Source organism: Pipistrellus hanaki (genome assembly GCF_964339955.1).
Source record: "Pipistrellus hanaki genome assembly, chromosome: 5".
In the NCBI taxonomy this organism is placed as follows: domain Eukaryota; kingdom Metazoa; phylum Chordata; class Mammalia; order Chiroptera; family Vespertilionidae; genus Pipistrellus; species Pipistrellus hanaki.
The window spans coordinates 64,550,156-64,568,541 of record NC_140507.1 but is presented as its reverse complement, the minus strand read 5'-3'; the positions used below and the strand labels follow the sequence as shown (position 1 = coordinate 64,568,541).

At 40.0% G+C, this 18,386-nt stretch overlaps 1 protein-coding gene across 1 annotated transcript in view; it reads right to left on the bottom strand.

Moving 5' to 3' along the window:
- GALNTL6 (polypeptide N-acetylgalactosaminyltransferase like 6) overlaps positions 1 to 18,386 on the bottom strand; it is an 867,296-nt gene that overhangs the window by 44,056 nt on the left and 804,854 nt on the right. The window contains exon 10 of the mRNA XM_084883746.1: positions 10,158 to 10,379. Coding sequence (XP_084739872.1) covers positions 10,158 to 10,379 — 222 coding nt within the window. The remainder of the gene's footprint in view (positions 1 to 10,157; positions 10,380 to 18,386) is intronic.

The window sequence follows — 18,386 nt, the reverse complement described above, 5'->3', positions numbered from 1 at the left end:
TCCAAACAAGTTCTACTTCATTGTATTTGATTGTTAAGCTCCACAGAGCCTTGTGAATATCTCGCAATTTAGAGTAGTCTCCCCCTCCTCTTCTCTCCCTGCCATGTACTCAGGTCCCTACATTCTAGATCTGGCTTGAGATGTTTAACTTTATCTTCTATTCTCTGAATTTCCTGTAGACTAAAGTTAGATTTAAAGGCTTATATATAGATTTAGGTTTTTTTCCCCCTGTCTTTTTTAAAAAAAGATAGTTCAAGAATAGTTCTTAATTTTCCAGCTTGTCTAAAATGCCTTCACACTGCATCATATCACAATGCCTGTATGATTAATTTTTAATGATGCTAAAATTGATCACTGGGTTCAGATGACAGGGCAGATTGGTAATTTTATTGTTTTTTGTTTTTAGTTCATCAAATGCTTTTCTAATATATATATATATATATATATATATATATATATATATATATATATATATATAATTGACTTTTTACAGAGAGGAAGAGAGAGAGAAAGTTAGAAACATTGAAGACAGAGAATCATCGACTAGCTGCCTCCTGCACACCCCCCACTGGGGATGTCCCCGCAACCAAGGTACATGCCCTTGACCGGAACCGAACCCAGGACCCTTCACTCCGCAGGCTGATGCTCTATCCACTGAGCCAAACCAGTTTCGGCTCATCAAATGCTTTTATCTTCTAATGATGAGCAGCTAGTGCATGAGGGGTTGAAACATAGTGATTTTTCTAATTCTTTTCTTTGAATTCATTATCTCAGAATCTCTGTTAAAAACTTCCAAGCAATAGGACTCTTTGGATACATTAAAATGTATATTATACAGAAAACCAAGAAAAAATACTTGTTTCCCTTTAAAATGCCAGTTTTCAGAGAAATGAATTGGTGTCCTAGCAACTGCCAATGGCATACTGTGGTTTTTATTCCCTCTCTCTTTTACCTCTTGAGCATTTAAAGCACCATTATGAATCTCTATGTAGTACATTTAAAGTACTTGGATCATTTTCTCATTTTGATGTTCATATTGTCCCATCTATGGCAAGTGGGATCCCCTTCCAGGGGACATGATCTCTATCAGCCTCCGACAGTTTCCTTTCCTTCCTTGTTTTCTAGAGCAAAATGTCACAGCTCATTTTCTACATCTCCTGCCCCACAACTGAAATCACACATTCTTCAAGGAGCCCTAGTTCCATTTAGTGGAGAATCCTATTTAGACACTACAGTTGAGTATCAGGTGTGCTCACTGAGGTGGGATTGAAAATGTTTCTAGGCCTTTTCAGTGGACACAACTAGAAAATTGGTAGTTTTAGAATGTGAGAAAAAAGTTGAATTACATAACATTCAAATGTAAGTTGAATTACATTACATTCAAATGTAAGAATATAGGGTGCTTATTTTGTTGATTTTTTTTTATTTAGATCTTTTATATATGCAGCAAACTTTATTTATTTATGACATTAACCTACTTTTAAATTTGTGTATGTGAAAGGATGGTAAATTAAAAAAAAATTGTCAGAGTTAAATAGGTCTATTAGATCTCCACTATTGATCACAAGGTTTAGATTAATATATACAGCTGCATTAATTTTGGTCCACTTATTATTTCTTGCATGGAGAGAACTATGCTAAGCTGTCCTACTATTGGTGTGTTCCTGTCAGTTTCTCCTTGCATTTCCAGCAGTTTCTACCTTTGAAAGATGTTTTTCTAGAAATTGCAGTCTTTAGACACTATAATGTATTTTTTTAAAAACCTTTATAAAAACCTTTTAAGCGTTTTTAAAAACCTCAATCTACCTGGTTTCATTTTAAAATCTCAACCTCTGCTTCTTTATGACTTGGATTTGCCTGGTTTATCTGTGCTTATCCTTTAATCCTTCAGTGTTTCTGTGTCATTTTGATTCAGGTGTGTCTCATATACAGCAGAGAGTTAGATTTGCTTTATTGGTTAATCTGAATTAATTATTTTATTTTTTCATCAGCATTTATTTCATATATGCATTCTTCCATGTCCACCCCCCTGCCCTCCACAATCACCATACTGATGTCCAGGAGTTCTCTCTTTTTTCTTTTTTAACTCAATCCCTTCACCCCTCTTGTACCCTCCTGCTCTCTACTCATGAGTCTGTCTCTTTTTTGCTTGGTAGTTTAGTTTGTTAATTAAATTCTACCTATGAGTGAAATCATATGGTACTTGTCTTTCTCTGACTGGCTTATTTAACTTAGTATAATATTATCCAGGTTCATGAAAGTTGTCAAAAAAGGTGAAATTTTCTTGCTCTTTATAGCAGATTAGTATTCCATTGTGTAAATGTACCACAGCTTTATTTCTTTTGATAAATTCCCAGAAGTGGAATTTCTGGGTCATAAGACAGTTCCATTTGTAATTTTTTGAGGAAACTCCACACTATGTTTTCCATAATGGCTGCACCAGTCTGCATTCCCACCAACAGTGACTAGGGTTAATTTTCTCCACATGCTCGCCAACACTTGTTTTTGTTGATTTGTAGATGGCAGCTATACTGACAGGTGTGAAGTGATATCTCAATCTCAGTATATTTTCAAGCAAAAACATTGTGAAAAATGTAGCTCCTTATTTCTGGCATCACACCATATGGGTTTTTTATTATTTCCAGTAGAATAGCAGTATTTGAATGGTAGAGTCTGGAACAAAACTATCTGCTGCAAACTTATATGCAACTCAGACAAGAAAGCATAGGCAAAAAGCATAGATGTGTATCATTGGTTCTGGATGACTTGGGTCTAGAACAAGGCTGGGAAAGTAATTTGCCTTTCTTGTTTTAGAGCAGGGGTCCTCAAACTTTTTAAAGTGGGGGTCAGATCAAGGTCCCTCAGAGAGCTGAAGGGCTGGACTATATGAACTACTAATTCCTACTGTAACACCTTGGCTGCGCTCACTGCCCAAAAAACCTGGCGGGCAGGATCAGACTCCCCTGGGGGCTGCATGTGGCCCGCGGGCCGTAGTTTGAAGACCTCTGTTTTAGAGATTGGTCTGGAAAGTTAAGCTCCCCTTGAGTTATGATAGTTTCTCTTTGTAATAGACCTAAAGGACAGGCCATCTTAATTTAGAAATTGACTAACAGGCATCACAATGTGCAATAGAGGCTCAATAGAAAGAGCTATGCATGACACCATAAAAGGGAAAGATCTTAGCCAAATACCACTGGGTTGTTGATTAGGCAAAAACAGAATTCTGGAGATCTAAGCTGGTAGAAGTTAATTCCTAGATCTCAAATTTAATAGGAAGAAATCTAATCAAATGGATAAAAAAGAAGAGATAATTTTAGTAAAATAAATGGTAGAGGAAGAATTTAACCTTGGAGTCTGCAGGGGAGCACGGGTGAGCTTATTTGGCATGTCCCAAACTCACACAGAGATAGTTAAGCTCCAAGTTGCTCTCAAACTCTAATTCTGATGGATGAACTTAAGGTTGTCCAAAACATATCTACCATGAATTTAAGGGACTGCTTATCATTCAGCAGCTGAGTCACTATACTTCCCAGAGTCTGGAACAGGCCAGTCAGGACCCACTAACTGCTAACAGAGCAGCTCAGGACATTACAAGGAGAACATTGGCTTTTGCTTTTAATTATTGCCTGTCTGTGAATGATTAAAACAAAATTCCAAGCCCGATTATGCAAATTTGGGTCAGTCTGGCTCACTTAGAACTGATTCTGGTATTTTTTAATTTTTATTCCAGGACCCCAAAAATCTTTATATATATTTATATATATAAAAAATAAATATATATATAAATCTTTATATATATTTTTATTTTTGTTGTGCTTATTCTTGTTCTCCACCTGTGGATGGTCACTGGATTTTTTAAGGCAAGTTGAGGATAGTCTTATAGGCACTTTGTTAAAGAATGGGTAAGGTGGACATAGTTCTCAAGTCCATGACTGGAAAAATTCTACCGAATTTGTTTCATCAATGCCATCTCTCTGAGGCCACAGAGATAATTGAAGGATCCTCAAATGCTATTAATTTTGTAGCTTTCTTGGAAGTAGAAAGGTATCAATTGTCAGTGAAACTTAAACATTAAGATGAATTCATTATTAGGCTAACATACAGTTAAAATTTAATCTACTTCTGTCACATGAACCCTCAAAGGCATATGTGTGAATATATGTCAATATGAATACATATATTTTAAGGAAGAACAAAATAAATGGAAAAGACAGAGAGTTTTGTTTGGCATATAAGTGAAGAGAAATAAATCTGTTAGCTCTGATTCCATCATGACGTGAGTCAAATGGCCACTGTTAAGAAGATGTCCAATTTACTCAGCTGAGAATATGGAACTAAAACGATATGTATCATAGATACTTAACTTTGTCTTCAACTGTGTCAATTGTTGACAACTCAGAAAGCGCATAGTAAGATCTGAAAGGACAATGTGATTCTTTATTTGTTTTTACATTTTTCTCAACCTTGTTGTTGAGCTCCAGAGAGATGAATTAGCATATCCCTCTGGCATTGCATCTGCCTGAGAAAATAAATGACAGATCAAGTCAACTCTAATACACTCAGAGAATGGCAAAGCATCTCTGAATGACTGCTTAATTTAAAGATCTGGCCTGAATGGCAAGGAAGGTCCCTGCAGCATTGCTGGGGGAGTAGCAGTGCAATCTGACTTTATGCCTTTCCTTGTTGTTAGACTAGGTTGCAGGAGAAGGTGGGAAGCTGGCCAGGGCTCTCCCAAGAGAATGGGGGAAAACCTCACTCCTTGTGCAGAAAGCTCTGGCCTTTACAGCAGCAGCACTTACACATCATTTGTTTGAAGAAGACAACATCACATCCTCAGATGGTCTTTCAAATAATGCAGCTCCTCGTGTCGAACTTCCTTTCATGTAAGCTGATATGGAGAAATGGGAAAAGCCTGTGCACTGTAAGTACAGTAGAAGAAAGGAAGCAATGGAAAGAAGTCTAGAGCTGCCCAAAGCAGAGGAGGAGACCAGGGATTATTTAGGATGCCTAGCTCTGTGGATGTTCCACAATTCAGGGTGACATTAATCTTGAGGAAGGAATTTAAATAGCAGCCGAAGCAGTTAGGTATTGAGATGAGTTTTTAAAATAAAGATTAAAAAAAAAAATTTTGCACAATTGCATGATGACAAGTGGATGGGCCAAGATTGGCACATTGAGGACAGTAAGCAGATGCTTCTTAAAATAATTTGTGGTGCTGGTTGGAAGAGACAAGATTGTCGATTTTACTACTTTTATTCGCTCTTACACATGATATTTGCGATTCTGCAGAAGTGTTCTTTTTGGACTATAAAAGAGTACTATAAATGACTTTAGCAAATTCATGAATTCTAAGGAGGGAAGGGATAAGGAGAAAAAAAATGGGAGATTCTGTTTCATTTAGCATCTTGACACAAAAAAAGACACTCCATATGTGCATGATTTAAGAAGAGTTTTCCACTTTAAATCTGTCCTGACCCTACTCAACACAGCACCATGGAAATGCACATTGCTTCTACTTGAACAGCACTAAGGGATGTTAGACTTATTACACAGCTCAAATTTAGGGGTTTCTTCTTTTTCTCCTTAAAGAGCATTCCATACCTTGTTTGACTATCATGGACCACAAATCTGACAGTCCATCAGAATGACTTCCCTGAAATGCATTACACAAACTGTCTTCCTAGCCAAGCTTCCCCATGAGATGGACTTCATGCAGCCAAGGAGGGGTTGGTAAGGCAGAGTGAGTGCTCAGTGTGCTTGCTCTTTGAAAGTGTGTGGGCAGAGCAGTGAACGGGGAGGAGAACAATAGGGAGCCAGGGTCCTCTATTCATTTATTCATTCAACAAATATTTATTGAGCACCTCCTACATGCCAAACACTTTTTCTAGCAGTTGTAACTCCCCAAATCAACAAAATCCATATGTTATGGAGCTTGTTTTCTAGTGGAGCAGATAGGTGAGAAATGCAATAAATATACACTAAGTGGCTAGGTTATTATGATCTCTGAATGCATAATAATCTGGCCACTCTAATATATATTTGAGGCCCAGTGCATGAATTCGTGCATGGGTAGGATATGGCCAGCCTGGCCAGGGGGAGGGTACATGGGTGGTTGGTCAGCCTGCCTGCTAGTTGAACTCCTAATTGAGGGGACAAGTAGCATATTAGCCTTTTATTATATGTATAGGATACACACTGAATGGCTACATTATTATGCATTCAGAGATCATAATAATCTGGCCACTCAGTGTATACATTAGATACCTTGTTGTATAGTAATGGATCCTGAGGAGAAAGCAAAGCCAGGAAGGGAGATTAGATGTGTGTAAGCATGAGAATCCATGTGTTTGTGAATTTTTGCAGACAATACATAGGGTGACCACAGAAGGCATAACTAAGATGATTTTTTGAGTAAGAACCTGAAGGAAGTAAGGAAAGGAGACATAGATTTCTGAGACTGGAGGATTCTAAGCAGAAGGAATAGCAAGTGCAAAGGCCTGGGGCAGGATGGTGCCTGGACAGGAGCGAGAATAGTGAGGAGGCCAGTGTGCCCAGAGAAAAGTAAGCTGGTGGTGAAACATAAGAGAAGAGATTGAAGGGATCACAACAGGCGTCAGATCATTTATGGTGCATATTAGGACTTTGGTTCTTACCCTTAGTGATATGGTATTTAGTTACTGAAAGGTTTTGAATGGAGGAGGGGCCTGATCTCTATTTTAAGTGGACTATGTCAAGAATAAGCAGAAGGAAGAAAGGGCAGAAGCAGAGAGATAAGTTAAGAGACAAATGCAGCAATGCAGCTGAATTTGTCAGGGAAATGAGTAGCAGTCTATAGGGTGTGTAAGGTCTGTAACATATCCTTTACAAATGGTTTCAATTACCAGAGCCAAAAATTGCCTAAGTACTTCTCTGTTTACCCAGAATCAGGCTGGCACAGAAAAGCAGATGGAAAATCATTCCAAGTACAAGTGCACAAAACAGAGAGTTTCCCCGCTACTTGGCACAGGTCTCCTGTAAAGAATGCTTAGGTTTACTTTGTTGGACATTTGTGGTTCTTTCCTCTAGCTTCTTAAAAAAAACAAACTCACAGCCTGCATTTCCTTTTTCACTTTCTTACTAAAACAGCAATTGACATTTATTTAGGAGTGTTGCCCAGTCTAACAATGAAAATTTATAGGAAACTAAACAGCCCTCTCATATACTAGATTGGGTCCTGAGATAGAAAATGGGCATTAGTAAAAACATTTAACATTGGTGAAATCCGAATAAAGTCTGTACTTTAGGTAATCGTATTTTGCCAATGTTAATTACTAGTTCCAATGTACAAACATATGATGTTAACATGAGAAGAAGTGAGTTGAAGGGTATACGTGAACTTTCTGCACTATCTTTGCAACTTTTCTGTAGAGTTAGTAAAAAATAAAACAACTATTATTTTTAAAAGCCCCCTCAAAGGGAGAAGAAAACACAAGAGTAAAAAAATTTGAAATTTTTTCAGAGATAATTTAGTAATTTTTGTCCAAAATTAAACAGAAGGTATAACTGCCTAGTGTATAGTTAGAACACATTCTTTCTTTTTCATTATTTCATTTAGATGAAGCTGCATTTCAAACACTTCAATTACCTTCTCTCCTGAATAAAGGTATATGTTTTACATTCACTCTTAGGGATCTATTTTGCTTAGAAAATAGATATTTTTAAAAACAATATTGTCACTTGTTCACTTCCTTTCTTTCTGCTTCCTTCCAATCCCTGCCTTCATTCGTCATTCTTGCTCTGCAGCATGCCTTCTTCACTAAACAAATGCCACAGAATGCAATGGCCCTTGACCTAGATCCTCCTTTTCTTCTTCCCCTTAACCTAAATATGCCATTTCTTTGTTTGCTGTTCTGAAGCACAGAGGAAAGAAATTTGCCATCATGTTAAAAGAAAAAAATCTGGTCTTCTCAATGTCTGATTGTTTAGACCAGGAATGATGAATACAAATGTCCCTAAGGCCACAAAAGCCTTGTAGAAGATGTGAGGCAGTCCAGAGTAATGGATAAAAATACTGGCATAGCTTACTTGGCCCTAACATGGGTCTTTGATTATTCCTGGGAAGTTCTGTCTTTTCTAGAACCTCAATGGAAGCTTGAATCTGTTTTCAAGCAAGGTGCTTCAGAAATACCCATTATAGTTTAGTCATGTAATATGGGGAAAATGTGGCCAATTGCATGCAGTTTAAGGTAGTAAGGTAGGAATAAACATTTTTGTTTCTATATCAGGTGGAGAAAATATTGATGAAAGTTTAATGCAGCTGCAAATCACACAATGATACTGTGAACTCTTCAGGAGTATTTCTTGGTCAGTAAGGCAGCACCGGATTTAAATTATCACAGAAAGACGACAGACATGACTTTAATCATAATGTTCTAGGAAGGAATTTAGCTGCTTATTGGGTAAAAAAATTCTATGTTTTATGATGCATTAGCCTAAAAAAGTTCTTTCTAGAAGGTACTTTCAATTTCCACTGTTGTAAATTAAGCCCATGCTAAATAGCTAAAATTAATACCAGTAGATTAATATTACTAATGTCCCAGGGAAACTCTAATGAAATATTTAAGATGCAAAAGATTAGACTAAATTACTAACTGATTTAAGCAGCCAGTATCAGGGCCATATACACATACAAAAGACATTAAGAGCCCAGACAGCAGAGTGGTTGAGTGTCAATCTATGAACCAGGAGGTTGCAGGCTTGATCTCCAGTGAGGGGTGTGCAGGAGGCAGCCGATCAATGAATCTCTCTCATCATTGATGTTTCTATCACTCTTTTCATCTCCCCTTCTTTCTGAATAAAAATATATTATAAAAATATATTATAAAAAACATTAGGAGATAGAGCATGTGGAGATGGCCCCTATTCCTTCATGTCTGGGGATCTGACTCAGGTAAAGAATGACATCTTTCTGGACCCTCTCAGCAAAGCAAACAGCACACATGTAACTTGCTGAATACATTTTCTATAGGAGCTGGGACAGCTCACCCAGGAACACTCCTCAGTACCTGGGGCCTCTCCATCTATGCCCCAGCCACCAGGGTCAGAGTTCTACCAAGCCACAGACACTAACCGGATAAACACACCATCAAACACAGCAAGGATGGTGCTGAAAGGGTCCTGTGCAACAGTCAACTCCTGCCTTTGGGAAGCATCTCGCCCAGCCTGCACTTCCCCCATAACCTTCTGCTAAAAGCAGATTAGGCTGCTAGGATACATCCACCCTATCCAATTTCAGTTCTTGCTTTACAGACTCTATTCTATGGGGGAAAGGCTATAGTCACAGGATGGAATGGAAGTGAACCGGCACAATAGTCCTTTCATGCCCAAAGATGGATATTTAAAGCGTCTGGAGGTGGAAAGGTTAGTGCTTATTTAAGGAACAGACGGGGGTCCCGCACATGTCACAGTTCCAGGTGTCAGGGAAATGCATTTTCTCACGATTCTGCACAGCACAGCCTGGGTAGGAGAAAAGCCAAGTCCTTCTGTCACCTTGTCCTCTACTTATACAGACAGGAACAAGGCTGAGCATGGGGGCTGCGAGGGATTTTATCACGGACATCAGGTTACCCTTATCCATGCAGCAGCATGACAGGTATGTTCATTCTCTACAAGCTCTCATGCTCATTTCACTCACCTCAAATAAACATGTTTTTCAGGTATATTGAAAAATCCATTTGGGGAGTGGTCAACAGTGGTCAAGAATTTTTAGGTGGAGCTATAGGAGTTGAGGGCTGAATGCTCACCCCTCGAAATTTCTAAAGAGGTTGACCATTCACTTAGCCAAAGTGGCTTACCAGTGGTCTGCAAACCAAGGCTCTCGGCTCTTTGGCTCCTGGAGTGTGGCTCTCCCACCAACTACCACATACCTTAATTAAGTTAATAACAATGTGCCTACCTATATAGTTTAAGTTTAAAAAAGTTGGCTCTCAAGAAATTTCAATCGTTGTATTGTTGACATTTGGCTCTGTTGTTCAATGAGTTTGCCGACCACTGATCTAGCTAACGTGATTTTCCAGCTGGGCAAAGGAGTGAGGGTTTCTGCGGCCCCTCCCACCTCCTGAAGCTGGAAGAGAAGGGCACAGGAAAGTAAGAGCAGGGTTTAGGCAATTGCCCCTCACCTCTCCCCAGGCAGCAGGTGGGGGCTCCACGGGAGGGTAGTACTTCGGCACATCCCAGGCCACGGCAGCCATGAACCACTTGAAGTCCTTGCACTTGAGCTGTTTGCGCAACTCCTTCTGAGCGGAGATGTCCCCCGTGGACAGGTGCCTGTACTCGGGCCGGCGCTGGTAAATGTACTCGGCGAATTCATCCATCCAGGTCTCCGCCACCCGCTTCAGGTTCTATGCAGCAGAAAAAATTGTCATTTACTGGTCTATGCACTCAAGGGTGAGCTCGGGTGCGCTAAAAATTGAAGAGGGAAAAGGGAAAGGAATCAGACCACCTCAGGCAGCACGGTTGGTGGCTTATTAACGAAGAGTTTTCACAGCTGCATGGGGTATGCTATGATTAGCCCAGGGCTTTGCATACATTCCCGCTCTGCCATGGGGGTCAGTTGCCAATCAGATAATTAATTGGTGCTAGTCAAAATCCAGTTTACAATTGTATCCACTTTCTCATCCCTCCTGTTCCTTCATAATTATAAAAATTCTTTCTTTTTCACGTAGAACTAAGGCAGGTGAAACGGGAGATAATGAAGTTCCTCTTAGGCATAACTTTGCTTAAAGCAGTAGTTGGCAAACTTATTAGTCAATAGAGCCAAATATCAACAGTACAACGGTTGAAATTTCTTTTGAGAGCCAAATTTTTTATTTTATTTTATTTTTCTAAAGTCTTTTTTTAAAATATATTTTATTGAGTTTTTACAGAGAGGAAGAGAAAGAGATAGAGAGTTAGAAACATCAATGAGAGAGACACAGCGATCAGCTGCCTCTTGCACACCCCCTACTGGGGATGTGCCCGCAACCAAGGTATATGCCCTTGACCAGAATTGAACCCGGGACCTTTCAGTCCGCAGGCCGACGTTCTATCCACTGAGCCAAACCGGTTTCGGCGAGAGCCAAATTTTTTAAACTTAAACTGTATAGGTTGGTACATTGTTATTAACTTAATTAGGGTACTCCTAAGCTGGCCTTTGCTAAAAACTCCAGGGGCCAAAGAGCTGCCTGTGGCTCACGAGCTGCAGTTTGCCGACCCCTGGCTTAAAGCATTTCAAGAAACAGGGATCTTGCTTAGAAGGAAGACAAACAAGCTGGTACCCAATTACAGAGAGAACGCAGCTCCGCTCAGTTCAAGACTAGGTGTTCCGATGCTACTTTCTACGTGTGACACGGACGCAAAACAGAATCTAGTAAATTGCTGCGCAATGAAGCCGGGCAAAGGGAAGCTCCAAGTACCTAGTCTTCTTCATTGGGGCGAAGGAAGGTTGCTGGCAGGGAAATAGGCACCCTGTGTAGGGGCGGGAGCATGTGTGCGTTCAGGGTAAGAAGTGCAGCCATTTGGCTAGTTTTGAGATGGAGAGGGTTATTTGATTCTAGAGCTCAGATTCCTCAGTTAAAGAAAGTACATATAGTAATCTGTACCTACACCATGAGAGTGGTTGTAAGATTAAATGAAGAAATCTGTAAAGTGCTTAGAATAGTACCTGGCACAAAGTAGGTGTTATGGATAGCAGAGCTATTATTACTAGAAAGAGTGGGCATTGGAAATCAGAGAGCCTGGGTACCGGCCTTGGCCATAGCTGAACTGCATTGTTCCTGTGGTCTGGGGGAAGGGTGCTAGCTGAGATGAGATGCTCTCTGACATCCCCTCAGCTCTGTGATGCTACGTGGCAGACAAAGCAACTGCTGTATCTTGAAGAGATGAGGTCTCATGCCTCCAGATTGCAGCCCAGTTTCATAGGCTGGTGTCCCATCGGCTATGGTTCTCTTTGTTTTGTGTTCAAATCCCTTAATTTAAGTATCCAGTTGGTGTGAACATAGACCCTTTCTACGTTTTCATTTGCATTAGAAGATAAAATGCACAGAATAGCTGGGAACTTTAAGAAGATCCAGACATGTGTAAAAGTAAAGTAAAAACTAGTGATATTTTGTTCTAGCTGATTTAGCTCAGTGGATAGAGTGTTGGTCTGTGTACCAAAGAGTCTCTGGTTCAATTCTAGTCAAGGGGAGTTACCAAGTTGCAGACTCTCCCCAGTCTGAGCCCCAGAGACATGCGTGCTGGAGGCAACTAATTTATGTGTTTCTCTCACATTGATGTTTCTCTGTCTTTCCTTCCCTCTTTCACTCTCTCTAAAAGGTCAATGGAAAAATATCCTTGGGTGAGGATTAACAAAAACAAACAAAACTAGTGATATTTAGAAAAATCACTTTATCTTAAAAATTGCTACAAAATTCTAATTAAGGCCTGGAACTATGCCCAGGGGTCTGCTGGATTTGGAGACATAGACTTCAAATATTTTACTCCTAATGAGATCGTACACTTTCTTGTTCTGTCCTGCCAACTCCACATCCAGCATCTCCCTGGGTCTCCTCCCCATCTCACCTCTTTGCCGCCTCATGGATTCCTTGGTTAGTTATGGTCAATGGTGGGCACAAAGTAGGGCTCAATTAATACAGGGAGATGCAGAAAAGAGATAATGCTACAAAGACTACTGTGATTTCTTGGCTGCCTCTGTGTCCCTTTCTTTATAATATTTCTACATCAAAAGTATCAGACTTGTTCTTTGATGAATTATTTGCCATTGTTGTGCTGCCTACCATTCCATTGGCATTGCCTTGTTGTAACACTTGCCACTTTCCTGCTTATAAACTATCCAGGTGAATGGCCAAATAATATCATTCTGAAGTCATTATTCTGGAAATATAACAATACTTCTGCACAGCAAAAGAAACCATAAACAAAATGAAAAGGAAGCCAACTGCAAAAGGAAGCCAACTGCATGGGAGAACATACTTGGCAATGATACATCTATTAAGGGGTCAATTTCTAAGATATATAAGGAATTCATACTACTTAACAAAACTAAGACAAAGAATCTAATTTACAAAATGGGCAAAGGACCTAAATAGACACTGCAAAAGATCTAAATAGACATACAAATGGCCAAGAGACATGAAAAAATGCTCAAAGTCACTCATCATCAGAGAGATACAAATTGAAATGTCAATGAGGTATCACCTCACATCTGTCAGAATGGCTACCATCAACAAATCAACAAATGACAAATGCTGGCAAGCATGTGGAGAAAAGGGAACCCTACTACACTGCTGGTGGGAATGCAAACTGGTACAGCCACTGTGCAAAACAGTATGGAGTTTCCTCCAAAAAATATTAAATATGGAACTGTCAGTTGACCCAGTGATCCCACTTCTAGGAATATATCCTAAGAAACCAGAAACACCAATCAGAAAGAATACATGCACCCCAATGTGCATAACAGCACAATTTATAACAGCTAAGATCTAGAAACAGCCCAAGTGCCCATTAGTAGATGAGCACATAAAAAAGCTGTGATACATTTACATCATGAAATACTATGCAGTTGTAAAAACATAACAGCATAGAAGGACCTGGAGAATATTACCTGTTATGTTAAGTGAGACAAGCCAGTCAGAGAATGACAAGTATCATATGATCTCACTTATATGTAGAATCTAATGAATAAAAAAAACTGATAAACAAAATAGACCCAGAGACACAGAAGCACGGAACAGATTGACAAACCTCAGAGGGAAGGTGTGGGTGGGTATGGATGGGTGAGGAGAGATTAACAAAAGAATTTATATGCATATATGCATAACCCATGGACACAGACAATACCGTGGTGAAGGCCTGCAGGGAGGCAGATGTGGGGTGGAGGAGGTCAATGGGAAATAAAGGGGGCATATGTAAAACTTTCAACAATAAAGATAATGAAAACACACACACACACACACACACATACACACACACACACACACACACACACACACACACACACACATATATATATATATATATATATATACACCCAATACACTATGTTAATTTGCCATTGTTATCGTGAATCAGCACTTCGTTTTCGGGAGAACATTGGAACCACAGCTGAGAAATATTACAAGCAGTTGTAAGAAGAGTTTCCTGGTTCTTTTCTTGATTATAGAATAAAATCATCCACTCCAGGAAATAGGATAGCCATATACACGTTGGATATTTAGATAGGAACACATGTTTTCACATGTTACATACATTCAAATACATGAAGGCAATCCTATTTCCAATATACATAAAATGTATAGAATGTTGTTCCATGAATGTGTTTGAATTCACTACTTGACTATATATGCAGAATCTGGCATATTTTGCTGCTGTTGCTAATACATAGTGAATATTTTCTTTTGTGGAAATTATTCTAGGAAAGTTTCAAGCGCTCTGCAGAGAAGTCAGCTATAACACACAGTTGTCTAAATATGCTGCCCACAATCCCACTGCTTTTCTGTTGCTTCCTGGTAAGACCCTGCTGGCCCCCTATTGGGAAGCAAGCAGGGAAGCAGCCGCATACTAGTTTAAGAAAACAGCAGTGCTAAGTGGTAGCTGGAGGCCAGGGCTCAGCATGGCTAGAAGGGACAATGTAGGGCTTGCTGTTAACATCAATCTGAAAATACGGTGAAGGCTTTCTGTCTCTGCACATCTGGGCTGGATTCCATTCAGGCCCTGAGTGTATCTGGACAAAGGAGACTGGAGGAGAGAGCCCAATCCCATTCAAGATGGATCCAGGAAGTTTTGACCTGCTGGGGTTATTCTCAGCATGGAAGTCATGTAACAGTTTGAGAAAGATAGTTGAATACATGTTTTTTAATAGAAAGCAAATGAAGGATTTCTCTATTTTTTAAAAGCAGCAGACCTTCATACTTTTAAAATCATAAATGAAATAAAAACTGTTATTCTGAGCACCTTTTATGCATAAGACATTGAGAACATCATCTATTTTTGTATCACCCTTCTGTGCTTCCATGCATATCACAAATATTCCCCTATTGAACTGAAGCTGATATTAATCTCTCCTTTCTTCGTGTTGCCCAAATATTTATTAACACAATTTAACACATTCAGCCTTATAGTAGAAGTCTTTAGAATTCAGGTTCTGTTTGCTCTGCACTACCCAACACTAAATCTTTCCTTAATTCTCAGAATCATCAGGTCTTTGAATTGATATTTTTTCCAGGAACATTAAGTCACATTTCTACTTCAGTCTCTGGGAACAGATTTCCAGCTCTGACTGATCATCTTCATTGTGCAGCAGGAAGAAAATAGATAGTTCCATTACACCTGCTGGTTCATGAAACCGCATACAACCATCCACTAATTATTTCTTTTTGCCAGCAACATTTTAGATCCCACTGTTTGATTATCTCAAAAATACAATCCTCATTCAGTTTCTCAGCATTTTATCGGGGAGTTGATTGTTCCCATGCATGTGTATTACCTGGGCCATCTTGCCATAGTAGCCTGTTTCTGTTTCTCTCTGCAGGGTGCAATCATTACATGTGCACTGGCATTACCCCAATCCCCATACTGTGCTTGTGTCAATATTAAGCTATTGTATTATGGTGGGTTTAGTAATAGATTTCTCTTTCTTCAGCTATCCCTACACCCCCTCCCCCCCCTTTTTTTTTGGTCTGGTGCATTCCTCCCAGATATTGCTGATAGCTAGCAAAGCCAATCTCACACAGAAAAAGCTTGTCACAGTCACTCCTCCAGAAAGGAATTGCATCACTCTCCTCTGACTTTCAAAATTCTGCTTTGATTTAAAAGCATTTCTTTTCTCTTCTTTGAAGCCTAAGATACTTGACTAGCTCCAGAGCCCCACCCTAAGGCCCTCCCATCATTGATAGTATGATAATGTCATCATGGATACAGCTCCAAAGAGAATCTCTTTAGGAGAGCCTCCACCTCTCAGCCTTGCACTATTCTGATCTAAAGACTTCTTTGAAATCCATGGGAAGCCTTCGGCAAAAAGAGAGATGGCTAATCCAGTACTAAATAGGGAGCCTGCTCTGACAGGCTGTTTCCTCTCTCTTCTTCCTTAAGGCTGTGTGAGCCGTTTGCAAGTGATTACATGCATGCTTTTGGCTGTTTTGATGTAATTTAATTATATCCCTATTATATTTTTTGGCCAAATACTTTGGATATGGTAGTATGTCTGAAGGCATGTAATGCAGCCAAATGATTTAACTACATACCTTATTTAAAAGTGCATGCAAGCCTAATTTAAAAAATAGCTTTTTGAGGAATAATGATAAACAATAAACTGCTCATACTTAAAGAGTACAATTTGGTGCATTTTGACATACAATATGTATATATTAGTGAAACCATCATCACGATTAAGATAATGAACATATCCATCATCTCCAAATGTTTTTGTGTGCCTTTTAAAAATCCTTTTCCATATCTCAATTCTTTGGCACCTTTACCAACTACAGGCAAGTACTGATCTATTAAAAATTTTAAAAAAATTATTAATTTTGGCAGTGATATCAGCCCTCAGTTCAGCAATCTTGATTCTTAAATTTGGCAGGGAAAGAATTCAGAGCCAAGAATCTAGTGTAAGAAGAAGTTTATTTAGCACGCAAAAGGAAAGTACACTGAAAGGGAAGATTCCAGCGGGCTGCTCAGAGCTGCCTTGGCCTTTTAGAGAGGAGGAGGAGGAGGAGGAAGAAGAAGAAGAAGAAGGAGGAGGAGGAGGAGGAGGAGGAGGAGGAGGAGGAGGAGGAAGAGGAGGAGGAGGAGGAGGAGGAGGAGGAGGAGGAGGAGGAGGAGGAGGAGGAGAAGGAGAAGGAGGAGAAGGAAAAGGAGGAGGAGGAGAAGGAGGAGGAGGAGGAGGAGGAGGAGGAGGAGGAGGAGGAGGAGGAGAAGGAGAAGGAGAAGGAGAAGGAGAAGGAGAAGGAGAAGGAGAAGGAGAAGACAAAGAAGCACGCCAGCTGGGCTGCAGGGACTCAGGAAACAGGTTACAGAGGCAAAAGAAGGGCCCTTAGTGCTTAGGAGAAAGAGCAAAGATACATGCTTGAAGAAGGAAGGCATGGACATGCTCTAGATTAGAGAGAGTGTGCTGGGTCCTCTTGTTATTGGAGGAAGACTGGAGTCAAGGTGGTGGTCCTAGCATGGTCTGGAAATAGGATTATTTTGTGATGTCACAGAAAAAGAATTTCAGGGACACACATAGGAGGATTTTAAGCAATAGTGACATGATTTATTAGAATGAGAAGATGTAGTATGTCCTCAGAGAGGCAGAGAGCAGGCAGCCCGATCATAGAGGCTGTGTGAACTCAGGAAAGAAAGTTAGAGACAAAAGAAGAGTCTTCTGCCACTGCTGGCTGCTTCCCTGGTTGCAAGTCTCCTGCAGAAGCTTTGGAGTTCAAGAAAAAAAAAAGGCAAGAAATTCATGTCTGAGAGAAGGGCATAGGGGTGCTCCAAGTAGGGCATGCACTGGATTTTTTGTCTAGTGTCCAATTATTTTCTTGGATTTGGGAAACAGTAGACTTTCTTTCAAACTACCCAATCTCTTTCCCTGCTTTTCCTGGGTTGTGCTCTCCCCAACCAATGCCTTTCCTGGATCTTTAGGGTTTTTGTGACCATAGCCTATCTAATCTTTCCCCCAGATTTTCCCAGGCTGGTGCCCTCCCCCTTTTATGATCAACATTTTGGCTTCAATTGTGCATAATGCATTTAATGAAAGGGATTTCCCCTCACTGGTCTCTTCTCCTCAAGCCTTCCTCTCTGCCCCTTAATCCTGAGGAATGGTGCTGGTTACTCCCTGGGGTGACTGAAAAGTATCTTTCCTGCCTACTCACGTGCCTGGAGTGACTGTGAAGCTGTCCTTTCCCAGTTAATCTGACTTAATCAGATATCTGTTCCATTTGCTTTCTTCCTTTTTGTTAATATCTAACTGCCTATTGTAACACTTTGTCTCAAGGGTTTTTATCTATTTTCTAAAGGCAGGAATTTTAGGGAAGGTCTCAGGGCAGGATCAAAATAGGATAATTATCAGCTTTTCAGGTGTGCACTTTCATATGCTGGTCCATCAACATGAGCATATAGGGTCAAGTCTTGGTCTCTATTGATTAGTCAGCACTAGGGTAGGGGGGTCATTGGCCATTGTAACTAGTCCTGATGTCAGCCATGGGGTCAGTTCATCTGGTTTTACTGCTTTTCTGAGCTTGGAGGCTGAAACATAACTGAGGCCTAGATGTTATCTCTAGTTTGGCCAAAACTCTGTCTCTGTCATCAATAGACCCAAAGCTTTGTTCCTAACATTATTTGATGCTGATCAGAAACTCAATATCCTAAGGATTTAATGCTTAAGGGAG